At 33.1% G+C, this 11,882-nt stretch overlaps 4 protein-coding genes across 4 annotated transcripts; 3 read left to right on the plus strand and 1 right to left on the minus strand.

Annotated features, from left to right (window-relative positions):
* The first annotated feature begins 236 nt into the window (after positions 1-236).
* Positions 237-6,667, plus strand: LOC108564919 (titin homolog). The gene is made up of 3 exons (XM_017924122.1): positions 237-543; positions 758-1,086; positions 1,465-6,667. The coding sequence occupies exons 2-3, from the start codon at positions 759-761 to the stop codon at positions 6,612-6,614; spliced, it is 5,478 nt and encodes a 1,825-aa protein (XP_017779611.1). The 5' UTR covers positions 237-543; position 758; the 3' UTR covers positions 6,615-6,667.
* Positions 6,668-7,236: 569 nt separating this feature from the next.
* LOC108564929 (26S protease regulatory subunit 4) lies at positions 7,237-8,834 on the plus strand. Its single transcript, XM_017924133.1, has 3 exons — positions 7,237-7,342; positions 7,402-8,370; positions 8,424-8,834. Exons 1-3 carry the CDS (start codon positions 7,340-7,342, stop codon positions 8,766-8,768), a joined length of 1,317 nt encoding a protein of 438 aa, XP_017779622.1. The 5' UTR covers positions 7,237-7,339; the 3' UTR covers positions 8,769-8,834.
* LOC108564949 lies at positions 8,728-9,338 on the minus strand. The gene is made up of 4 exons (XM_017924155.1): positions 9,251-9,338; positions 9,062-9,183; positions 8,857-9,002; positions 8,728-8,802 (listed from the first exon to the last, which is right to left on the minus strand). Exons 1-4 carry the CDS (start codon positions 9,302-9,304, stop codon positions 8,759-8,761), a joined length of 366 nt encoding a protein of 121 aa, XP_017779644.1. The 5' UTR covers positions 9,305-9,338; the 3' UTR covers positions 8,728-8,758.
* On the plus strand, positions 9,325-10,526 carry LOC108564940 (probable DNA-directed RNA polymerase III subunit RPC6). The gene is made up of 4 exons (XM_017924143.1): positions 9,325-9,415; positions 9,498-9,665; positions 9,722-9,968; positions 10,028-10,526. The coding sequence occupies exons 2-4, from the start codon at positions 9,508-9,510 to the stop codon at positions 10,517-10,519; spliced, it is 897 nt and encodes a 298-aa protein (XP_017779632.1). The 5' UTR covers positions 9,325-9,415; positions 9,498-9,507; the 3' UTR covers positions 10,520-10,526.
* The last annotated feature ends 1,356 nt before the right edge of the window (positions 10,527-11,882 follow it).

Genomic DNA, 11,882 nt, shown 5'->3' on the forward strand with positions numbered 1-11,882 from the left:
AGGGATGTATAGACTTGTTTACAAAATACATTTTAGAATTAGTTTATAAACTTTATATTTTAAAATACGTTTATTTATAATTCAACTATTTATATATTATGTAGGTTAGTGTTTGATAATATTATTTATGCTGAAATATTGCTGTTATTAGTATAACTTTTTTATGTGTACAATAAATGTTACTGTACTTAAGTATTTAATTTTGCTTATGTAATTTATAGATTTTGTACTATGTTCGTAGATATTGGCTTTGTGGTATAAATAGAAATGAATTTGAATATTCACATGTAAATTTAACTGAATCCAGTTCTGTTCTGATAGAGACCAATAGGATTTGAAGCATGCTCGGAGCCGTTCGTTCTTCTGCGCAGGTAGTTTTATAAAAAAGGCCGTTAAATTCATGTGTTCTTATAAGTATTCTCGTTTTGAATAAGTCCGTTGAAGCACGTGTAAAAATTTGAAATTTTTTGTTTTATCATTTGTGTTTAACTGTTTTATGTAATGCATTGTTAAGTTGGCTGTGATAGTAACTCACCGGTACAGGTAAACACACGTTTTTCAATTTATTTAAACTTCTTTGCCGGCGCCGAAGATTTATGTTTTCACACCGTATTCATATGTCATGATCTTATCATCAATACACATGACAAAACTTAACCATTCACATATCTGAAAAGTGCTGAAAAAGTTATTGGAAGTGACTACCAATATATAACCTATACCTAGATAATCAACGTTTTCTTATCCAAACATTTAGCATGTCTCAAAGAAAGTCCATACTTCAAAATGAACAGCAAGCACCTGGCTCACCCCTGCGGAGGTCTTCTAGGATTGCCAATTCTCCAGCACCACCTCCAGTTGCAGCACCAGTTGCCACAGTTACACGACGTAGAAGTTCTGCAACAGCTGTTGAAGCTAGTGCCCCTGCTAAATTGTTGAAATCCAAAAGGTTATCATTGTCACAAGATAATCCAGTTGAAGCCCCATCAACACCAAAGAAGGGAGCTAGAGTTACTCGGGGTGCAAGCAAATCACCCACATCACAAAATGAAAAGGCTGCAACTCCTGCAAAAAGAGGAAGAAAAAGTAAGTTTGCTTTTGTTTATTATATATAAACTACAAGAAGATGCATGTTCAATTCCTTAGCATTTTTTCAATTATTTAAGTATCATTTTTGTTTGTTCAATAATTTGTTTATTATAAGTAGACATTGTTTTGTTTATTTTGACATAAATTATTGTAGCTTTTGTAAAATAGATTCTAGTTTGATATTAAATTTTGAACAAAGTGTACAACGACAGTTCTATGTTAGTGCCCTTTGGTTGGCACTGTCTGCAGATCAATACATTTTCTTATTATTATATGTCCTGGGAGTAGAGACTAGGTGTGAAGTGTAGTCTGGACCAGTGATAGGTCTTTCCAAAGATATATTGATAACACAATAATTATATCATATAATTTTAGGTTCTATTGCTAAGGTGGAAGAAGAAAATCAGCGAGTTGCATCTCCAGCAATTGGTCCCTTGACTACCAGGAGAAGATCTGTTCGGGGACAGAGTACATCACCAAGTAAGGATAAACCTGAACCAGCAAAGACCAGAGGAAGAAGAGCTTCAATTACAGAGAAAGTAGGTAATTTGGAATCAATTGAAGAAAACGATGCTTCAAATAAAAAGGCTGCACCAAAAACAAGAAGGAGTTTAGCTACACGTCGTACTTCTCTAGACGTTCCTGAAGAAATGGAAGATATTAAGAGTGTTTCTGATACAAATGAGAAGATGGAAGTTATTGAAGAACCCAAGAAACTAGATTTGAATCCAATTATTGAGATTGCCGAAGAGAGTGAGGAGAACGTGCTTGAGGAATCTTCCAGCTCCCTTAACTCCGAGGATAAAATGATGTTTAAATTGGCGGTATCAGAAAAAAGGATTATTCCTATATCCCCTCTATCGATATCGCCTGAAAAAGATTCATCAGTGCCATCAACTGAATCTAACAGTCCGGTTAAATTTACCGATTCACCTCCGAAACTGATGGATACAGATATGTTAAATAAAACCACACAAGACTTGTCAGAAAAGACTGAAGAGAGGTCGGATGTTGACGAAAACCTGGTAGCAATTGATGATTCTCCTGTAAAATCTAAAGAAAACACTAGCGATCCTAAAAGTACACCAGCAAAAGAAAAAGTAAATTTCGATGTTGATGTTAAGTCTGATAAGAAAACAAATGAAGACGACGTTGAAGCTATGGACATTTCACAAGATGATAAATCGATTGATGAAGATGTTGTCGAAGAATCCCCTACGAAATCCAATGAAGAAAAAAGATTTGAAGATATGCAAATATCTTCAACGAAATCTAAAGACTCATCTGAATTACAAGATGAACAAGATTCTCTTGAAAAGTCTAATGACGTGCCAACCTCAACAGATGTTAAAATTGTGGATGAATCTCCAGACAAATCCAAAGATAAATCTAAATTGGAAGATAATGAATTCGTGAATGAGTCTCCAGTTAAATCGAAAAAGTCATTAGAAGATTCTCGAATCGTTGAAGATTCCCCAGCAACATCTGAAACTAATTTGGAAGATGTTGATGTTGTGAAGGATTCCCCTGTTAAATTAAATGATAAACAAAAATCAGTAGATCTAGAGGATTCTCCAACAAAATCTATAGATCAAGTTGTTGATGATCAGAAAGCTTCGACTAGTAAGGATGAATCTGATGACATGAATGTATGTGAAGTATCAAAACAAAATATCGAAGTTATTGAAACAGTTGTTGAAACTCCAAAAACTGTAACGACTTTAAAAGAGGATGTGAAAAATTCACCGATAAAAATAGCAGATCTTACGTACGAAAATTTGAATGCTTCCGTTGAAACTAAAACTGATTCAAATACCAGTATTACTACCAAACAGAACACGCCTATTAAAACTCCCAAAAAAGTGCTGTCAATGAAGCAAATGCAAGATAATTCTATCGCTTTAGAGAAACCAATTACTCCATCTAAACAGTCTCCAAATGTGTCTGCAAGCAAAAAACATGATGAATCGTTAAACATCAAGAAGACCCCGAAAAGTGATGTTAAAAAAATTGAAGAAGTGGAACAAATTAAATCCACTGAGAAAAATAAGTTGTCAAAATCAATATCAGAAGAAGCCAATTCTCTAAATACATCAAACAAGAAAACTCCAAAGAAAAAGAACGAAGATTGCTTGATTGTAAATGAATTTGAAATGGTTTCAAGTTCTGATGGTTCATTCCACTTGAATTTTTCCTTGCCAATGGCTGATGTCGAAGACAAGAAAGACGTTCTAAACAGTACAGGCGGAAGCAATAATTCCGATAAGGAAAATATACAATCTCCTGAAAAAATAACAGTGAAAACGCCGTCAAAGGTATTTTCCGAATTGAAGGATGTCAAAAATCAAAGCACTCCAAAAATTAAATTAAGCGAACTAACTAAACCCGTTGATGATGACATAGAAATGTCTCTGGGTAATAAATCGACTGATCTAATAGTAAATAATGTGATGGTAGCCAAAGAAACGGATCCTGAACAGGACCTTATAAAGGTTTTGAATGAGTGCAAACCAGAAACTTTAGTCTTATCCGAAAAAATCCTCAACAAAAGTGTCAGCATTGATACTGTTAAAACGCCGCAAAAGCAAAATCTAAGCGAAGATGTCAAAGATGTTTCTGCTGATAATAAACAAATGGATAAAGACGAAGAGAGTTCCACTGCTTCACCCAAAGAAAAGGAAATCGATCAATCATCAGCAGAATTGAGTGTACACAATAAAACTGTTGAGATGGAAATCGATGTTCCAGCTTTATCCACAAGTAGTGAGCAAGAAATTGATAAGAATGTATCCAGTCCAAACGTGGGTGATGACATTAACAAGTCCAAAGAAGAGAGTGCAAGTTTAGAACACAATGATCAAGAATCTGATAGTGTGTCCAGCGAAAATTTAAGTAATAATATTGAAGAAAATAATAAGTCAAAGGATGAAAATACAACTGTTGAATCCGAAGAACTCGAATCGAGCAGTGCTAGCTCAAAAACCACTAGTGAATCGAGCAGTGCTAGCTCAAAAACCACTAGTGAATCAAGCAGTGCTAGCTCAAAAACCACTAGTGAAGAGTCTAAGGAGACTTCAGATGATATGGAAGGTGAATGTAATAAATTAAATAGATCGCAGTCTAAGGAGACTTCAGATGATACGGAAGATGAATGTAATAAATTAAATAGATTGCAGTCTAAGGACACTTCAGATGATATGGAAGGTGAATGTAATAAATTAAATACATCGCAATCGAAAAATGTAGAGAAACCACCGGAACAGAAAATTACTGACGATGATATAAATGTATCAAAGAGTATGGAAAAAAGCAGTTTAATAATTAATGATTCTACGAATGACGATACCTCAAATTTTGAAATATCCATCAATGTAGAGGAAGTAATCAAATGTAAAAGAGCAAGTTTGCTTAAAATTGTGAATGAAGAAAAATCTGCTGTAATTGAACCTGTGCAAACATTACCTGAAGCCGATACCGTGAAATCTTCTGAAAATTCTGATGTCGATGTTCAAATGCCAGAAAATGAGATCATCGCTGAAGTTGATAACGAACCAAAAATTACAAGTTCTACTGCGGAATTTTCAGATAATGAGGAAGAATCTGAAATCATGCAAGTAAAAAGCAAAAAGAGATCTTTAAAGAACCAAAAAATTCTTGAACAAAGTATTGTGGAATCAACAGAACATTTATCTGTTTCAAAACTCAGCAAAAAATCTGACTCAAATGATTTGTCTGATGAAAATCTAGAGGAAAGCATTATGAATAAATCGCATTCAAGCTCGAAACGCAAATCAAATAAAAGAAAGTCTAAATCCAAAAAAGAGGAGGCTGTTTTCTCCGCTGAAGAGGACGCTATTTTCTACGAAGAGGAGGAAATTGAAACTGCTAAGCAGGTGAAAATCAGAAAGGACAAAAATAATAAGTCCAGCAAAAGGAAGAATACCAAAATTATTTCTGACAGTGACAATGAGTGTAGTGAATATGATCAGGATACTTCTGATGTAGAGAGCAATGAGGATGATGAAAATATATGCAATTTGCAAGTAACAAATGACTCTGATGATGACAACTCTAATAATGATGATAACTTCCTAGATGATATGGCTATGGAAGGCGAAGAGGACACTCCATCTGAGGGTAGCAATGATCTCCCCGAGTACGGTGAATCTTTACATTCCTCCGAAAGCGATAGGAATGACAGCGATGAGGATTATGAAGTCGATTCGTTTATTGATGATAATGAGTCTGTCGAATTGCTTTCTGGCAATGAATATGATATATCAGATGTGGATAAAAAGGACAAAAAGAAGTCCAAGAAGAAAAGGTCTAGGATTTTGTCTATATCGGAGAGTGATAATGAGGACGCTGAAAAAACTAAGTCGAGTGAAGAAGTTGTGGACATTCAGGAAACAAAGAACGTACGAAAATCCAAGTCACCTATGAAAGCAGTAAATCAAATTGAGGTCCTTTCAAATATTACTATTTGTCAAGCCGATGAAGAAGAATTATCCGACGAGAATGTTGGTGTCGAAGAAGAAAAACAAGAAAGTAAAGTAATAGTATCTGACGAAAATAACGAAATTGAAGAAAGTGAGAAAATTAGTGATAGTTTTATTAAGGATAAGTCTAGGCGGAAGTCTAAGAAAAGAACTTCGATTAGTCTGCAAGAGAATTTAAAACTGTCCGAATTGACTGATGAGACAATTAACGAGAAAATTGCAAAAGCCGTTGACTTCTTCTGTTCTTCGATAAAAGATTCTTCTGGAAATGTATCTCTTAACGTATCACTTGACTACGCGAACAATTCATCCGACGATGAATCGAAACCATCTCCACCAAAGAAGAAGAAAATCAGTATTGGATCAACAGTTGCAAGTAAACCAAAAGTCGTCGAAAACAAAGCTGAAATTTCCTTAAACGAATCCAAAACTGAGAAGAAATTGAAGAGAAAGTCCTTGACTGTCGAGCCTGAAATTCCAGATTCTGATAATAACGACAAATTACAAAGTAAGAACAGTCCAAATAAAAACAAGAGGCGTAGTACAGAGAAAACTAAAATCAAAAATAATATTGAGAATATCGCGAATGAAGAAGAACCAAATGCAGCGGATGAAGCACCTCCGAAAAAGAAAAAGAAGGCAAAGAAAAATGCCAAAGATTCGCCTGTATTAGACAACATTCCAACACAGCACATTGAATATTTACCCGAATCTCTTATAACTGAACTAGCAAAGAATACGAAGGTAAGCTTGAGAGAAAATTCGCCTATAAATAAAAATAAAACATTGAAGAAAAAGAAAATCAGAATTGCGCCAACTATGATTGGATCTGATGATTGGGATATAGAATCGATGACGAGAATTAAACCATCAAAGTCTAGCATCAAGCCGCCAGTTAAAATGCAGCTACAGAAGCAGCAGGATGATTTGCCGGTCAATGATTTCCGCAACAGGAAAATTATATCGTCCTCGCGCCGTGAAGATTTTAAGAAGATCCTCAAAACCAAGAAAAATAAATTACGTTAAGTCATTTTAAATTGTCATTTTTTTTATGCTGTGCATCGATATTTTTTATACATAGTGATTACAATGCCTATAAAATAAAAAAAAGTTATATTATTATTCTTTATATTTTTTTATAGTTGTGTATTAAATGTTTAGCAGGTAATATTTATTATTTAAGATATATAATGGATTGTTAAAAAACATTTATAACTTGCAGTGGTTTTTAGAACAGAAGATTTAGGATGATCTGCATTTTCTTAGTATATTATATATATTTAATAATTGTATTGGAATGTGTTTGTTTTATTATGTGGAATAAATAAATATACTCTAATTAATATAGTATTAACTTTATCCAAAATTAATCCTGTTAAAAAGTTTAAGAAATATAATGGTTATGAAATTAAACTATAAATTTTGTTAATTCTGAAAGTTAGTATTGTTATCATTTTCAAAGAAAACAATAGTTAGTGTTATACATTCTGTTATATAAGAATTCATATTAAATCTTATTGGACTAAGTAAGTTATTTGAACTAGGATTCAAAAATTCAATTTAACTACTAACTTCACGCAGTAGAATCAGTACGCCGCTAAAATGAAAATATCCCTATAAATATATTATTTTTGTAAATATAAAATCCCCAGAATTTAGAGATGACTGTGTGATTTTGTTGATGACTGGGAATGACAGTGGATTTGTTTGTCTGAATTCATTACCTTCATTCGTTACAGTTTTGATCTGCAATGGTAAGTATTATTATTGTGTCCTATAAGAACCATTGTGAATCTACTTTGGCTTTTTAAAGGGTCAAAACCAGTCCGGCCCAGGTGGCAATGATAAAAAGGATGACAAGGATAAGAAGAAAAAATATGAACCTCCAATTCCAACTAGAGTCGGCAAAAAGAAGCGCCGCACTAAGGGGCCCGATACAGCTTTGAAATTACCTGCTGTAACACCACACACAAGATGCAGGTTGAAGTTGCTGAAATTGGAACGTATAAAAGATTACCTCTTGATGGAAGAGGAGTTCATCCGTAATCAGGAGCGTTTGAAGCCCCAGGAAGAGAAGAATGAAGAAGAAAGGTCCAAGGTTGATGATCTTAGAGGAACACCAATGTCCGTAGGCACCTTAGAGGAAATTATTGATGATAACCATGCAATTGTATCTACTTCGGTAGGCAGTGAACATTATGTGAGCATATTATCATTCGTTGACAAAGATCAGTTAGAGCCTGGCTGCTCTGTGTTGTTGAATCACAAAGTACATGCTGTTGTTGGTGTATTGGGAGATGATACTGATCCGATGGTCACAGTCATGAAACTTGAGAAAGCCCCACAAGAGACTTATGCAGATATTGGAGGACTGGATACTCAAATCCAGGAAATCAAAGAATCTGTAGAGTTGCCACTTACCCATCCAGAATATTATGAGGAAATGGGAATAAAACCACCAAAAGGAGTAATTCTCTATGGACCTCCTGGCACAGGAAAAACTTTACTGGCTAAAGCTGTGGCCAATCAAACCTCAGCAACATTCTTAAGGGTTGTTGGTTCTGAACTGATTCAGAAATATTTAGGAGATGGACCAAAATTGGTCAGAGAACTTTTCAGAGTTGCTGAAGAACATGCACCTTCCATTGTATTTATAGACGAAATTGATGCTGTAGGAACAAAGAGGTATGATTCAAACTCTGGTGGTGAAAGGGAAATTCAAAGAACCATGTTGGAACTGTTGAATCAACTTGATGGATTTGATTCCAGAGGAGATGTTAAGGTAATAAAACATAAAATCAAATATAAAATGTATATTAAAATTTTAAATTACAGGTCATTATGGCTACCAATCGTATTGAAACTTTGGATCCAGCTTTAATTCGTCCAGGACGTATTGACAGGAAAATTGAATTTCCGTTACCTGATGAAAAGACGAAGAAGAGAATTTTCAACATACACACTTCAAGAATGACTTTGGCTGAAGATGTTAATCTTCAGGAGCTCATCATGGCCAAAGATGACCTCTCAGGTGCCGATATTAAAGCCATCTGTACCGAAGCCGGTTTAATGGCCCTCAGAGAAAGAAGAATGAAAGTAATGAATGAGGACTTCAAAAAGTCCAAGGAAAGTGTGTTGTATAGGAAGAAGGAGGGAACTCCTGAAGGTCTTTATTTGTAATCTTTTTGTGTATTTTTGTTTTGAGAAAATGTTTCTTAAATAAAAAATAATAATTAATTACATTAATCATTAATTTTATATTTATTACGAATTGTTTCAATTTCTGTATTTGTATCAATTGTTTGCTTCTCAATAATAAAGGAATTAGATTGATTTTTTACTGTTGGATCTTTGCATATCACACAGTTTCCTCTTCTTGTAGGCAAAGCTTTCAGAGCATCATCATTTTTAATTCTAAAATGAAAGTAATATGTAATTTTTGAATAAGTACAGCAGTAATTAGTTTTCTTTACTTGGTGATAGCTTTGATTCTACCAAATTGGAAACCATTTGAAAATCCTTGTTTGTAACCCTCATCAAAGGATTCTTGGAAATTTTTCTCCCTACCATCTGAAATCCCTTCGCGATAACCGACCTAAAGAGTATTTGTTACAAAAATGAGCATAACCTCCTTAACTTTGGTTTTGTAGACATGGACATACCTTCTCTGAATCTCTAACTAGTTTGTTCCATGTGTTGTGATCTAAATCTTCCATTGCTTGTTCCTATTAATGTAAATAGGAAAACTTTAACAATTACTTGAAACTCTTATAGATATAGTGTGTATCATTCGTGCTGTGTACAGGTTTCAAATATACAGCAAAACAGTAAGTAATCTTAGGTTATGTTTGTAAAAATATTTTGAAGATTACTTTAAGCACAAAGTATAAGTTATTATTATATTTTAAGAATAACAACAATGAGTGCATCAACTTCAACTGACCCACTTGAAGACAAAATTATAGATTTAGCCAAAGAAAGAGAGAAAGGAATAACTAATCAAGATATCCAGAAGGAATTGAGTGATATTCCAGCTGCAGATTGGACTAAAGTAATTAATAAATTACTGAAAAATGGGTAAGAATATACAAAATATTGTAGTTCAATGTGAATTATGTTTATTTTTATTTTAGGACATTGGAGTTGTTTAAAGACAACAATGAACTATTCTATAGATTCAAAGATCCTGAGAAGAAAGGTAATTTGAAAGGATCAGACAATGAGGAGAAGGTTGTATATAAGATTATTGAGGAATCTGGGAATAAGGGTATTTGGATAAGGGAAATTAGATTTAAATCAAACCTGAATATGACACAGTTAAATAAAGTTTTAAAAAGTCTTGAAACAAAGAAGTTCATCAAAGCCGTAAAATCAGTAGCTGTAAGTGATCAATCAAAAAGTATTAACAACAAATTTCTTCATTACAATAATATTTTTAGGCAAGCAAAAAAAAAGTTTACATGCTGTATGATCTGGAACCAGACAGCTCTGTGACTGGTGGCGCTTGGTATCAGGATCAGGACTTCGAATCGGAATTCGTGGATATATTAAATCAGCAGTGTCACCGCTTCTTGCAGGAAAGATACGAAGACGCTCTGAATCAAGGCGGTGGACCTTTGCTGATTCGCAACAGGAGTTACGCGACGGCCAACGATGTGCACAAGTTTATATCGGAATTAGGGATCAGTAAGATCGTCTTGTCTGTTGAAGACTTGGAGAGTATTTTGTACACGGTGGTTCTAGACAACAAAGCTGAAAGGATTGTTAATGCAAATGGTTTGAATTTCTATCGAGTCATTAACAGGTTTCTACCCTCGCCAGGAATCGTGAAGACAACGTGCGGTATTTGTCCTGTGGCGCATAGATGCGGAGAGACTGGACAAATAACACCAAAAATTTGTAGCTATTTGACTGATTGGTTAAAAGAATAAAAAAATACTGTGTAATTGTATTTATTAATTGTTATTGTTATTTTTTTGTTGATTATTTCATATTATCAAGATAAATTTAATATTAATTCAAAGAAAATCGAAACAATTTTATAAATAAGTTGCTTATGAAATGATACACATTCCTTTATCTAATTTCAATGTCCAATACAATTTGAGTTATAAAACTGAATTAACAGACAGATTTTTTGGAAAACATTTTACAATTAAAGTATTCAAGTTATGTTATTTTTTATGCAAATAGTATTAAGATATATAAGTAAATTAATGAAACAGAAAAGTTATATCGATATAAATCAATTAGTTTAATTGTAATTACAATAATATTGTGTCTACAACGATATTATTTTGTGTCTTTGAAAAGTGCGATTATAAAATAAAAAACGCAAATAGCTTTACTGAAACCTAGGTATTGATTTCAGAATATATTCTATTTATACAATTGTGTTGTGGTGTTACCAAGGATAAGAAAGCCTGAAACCAATTATTCTTATCACAGACCAAAATAGAATAACAATTTTAAAAAACAAACAAACTACTTTATCAGCAAATTAAATTATTAAATTCCTGAGAATGCAAACTTATTGGTTTACATAAAAAATATTCACCGAATATTTTGATAAAATAATTTATGTTGATTAAAAAAAGGCAACAGCATAAAATATGAAAAAAGAAGAGGTAAAAATGTAAATAACTATGCAAATAAAATTTATGGAATTAGCTTAAAGATTCTAAACCGCGCCCTTCGAGGTTTCGATTTTTCGTAAATGACCAGATTTACAAGCGACTCATCTCTCATTGTCTGCAAGAAATATTGACCTTTATTTGTTTTTTATGCAAGAAAAACAATTTTAATTGTGGTTTCTTATATAAATATTTGTGTAATAAAACGAAATTATCGAAAGATTATGTTTATATATAAACTAATTTTATTACCGAAACAAAATCTCATTTTACTGCTTATTATAATCTTTAAATTGTTTGTTGTTGTATTCAAAACTGAATGTTATGTCTCTTATTTGGCTTAAATTTTAGGCATTGAATCCACTAATAAAATTACATATGAATATCTGATAATAATCAGCAGTTAATCAAGATGAGATCTTTTAGAACGCCATTATAGAAGGTGTATAATCCCAGATCATCCCTTACATTTTTAAGAAGTAATATGAATGTATGCTTCTTGTTTATAAACATTACTGCTCTATAGATCATATAATTATTAGTAATTATGCAAATTGCAACTCCGCTTTAGAGATATAGCAAATAAAATCTATTTACAAAAGTAAATTAGGAAACATCGACTTTGTTCGTTGTAGTGTATAGAGGCCAGGATTTAGTTTGC

Source organism: Nicrophorus vespilloides, unplaced genomic scaffold (assembly GCF_001412225.1).
Source record: "Nicrophorus vespilloides isolate i.1.1-1 unplaced genomic scaffold, Nicve_v1.0, whole genome shotgun sequence".
In the NCBI taxonomy this organism is placed as follows: domain Eukaryota; kingdom Metazoa; phylum Arthropoda; class Insecta; order Coleoptera; family Silphidae; genus Nicrophorus; species Nicrophorus vespilloides.

Excerpts from the sequence above, each read along its gene's own strand:
- LOC108564929 (XM_017924133.1), top strand. Across the intron at positions 8,371-8,423 it reads ATTCCAGAGGAGATGTTAAG|GTCATTATGGCTACCAATCG; the intron begins GTAATAAAACAT and ends TTTAAATTACAG.
- LOC108564940 (XM_017924143.1), top strand. The coding sequence starts at position 9,508 with ATGAGTGCATCAACTTCAACTGACCCACTTGAAGACAAAATTATAGAT. Across the intron at positions 9,666-9,721 it reads AATAAATTACTGAAAAATGG|GACATTGGAGTTGTTTAAAG; the intron begins GTAAGAATATAC and ends TTTTTATTTTAG. Across the intron at positions 9,969-10,027 it reads AAGCCGTAAAATCAGTAGCT|GCAAGCAAAAAAAAAGTTTA; the intron begins GTAAGTGATCAA and ends TAATATTTTTAG.
- LOC108564949 (XM_017924155.1), bottom strand. The coding sequence starts at position 9,304 with ATGGAAGATTTAGATCACAACACATGGAACAAACTAGTTAGAGATTCA. Across the intron at positions 9,003-9,061 it reads AGAATCAAAGCTATCACCAA|AATTAAAAATGATGATGCTC; the intron begins GTAAAGAAAACT and ends CTTTCATTTTAG. Across the intron at positions 8,803-8,856 it reads TACAGAAATTGAAACAATTC|AAACATTTTCTCAAAACAAA; the intron begins GTAATAAATATA and ends TTTTTATTTAAG.
- LOC108564919 (XM_017924122.1), top strand. The coding sequence starts at position 759 with ATGTCTCAAAGAAAGTCCATACTTCAAAATGAACAGCAAGCACCTGGC. Across the intron at positions 1,087-1,464 it reads TGCAAAAAGAGGAAGAAAAA|GTTCTATTGCTAAGGTGGAA; the intron begins GTAAGTTTGCTT and ends ATATAATTTTAG.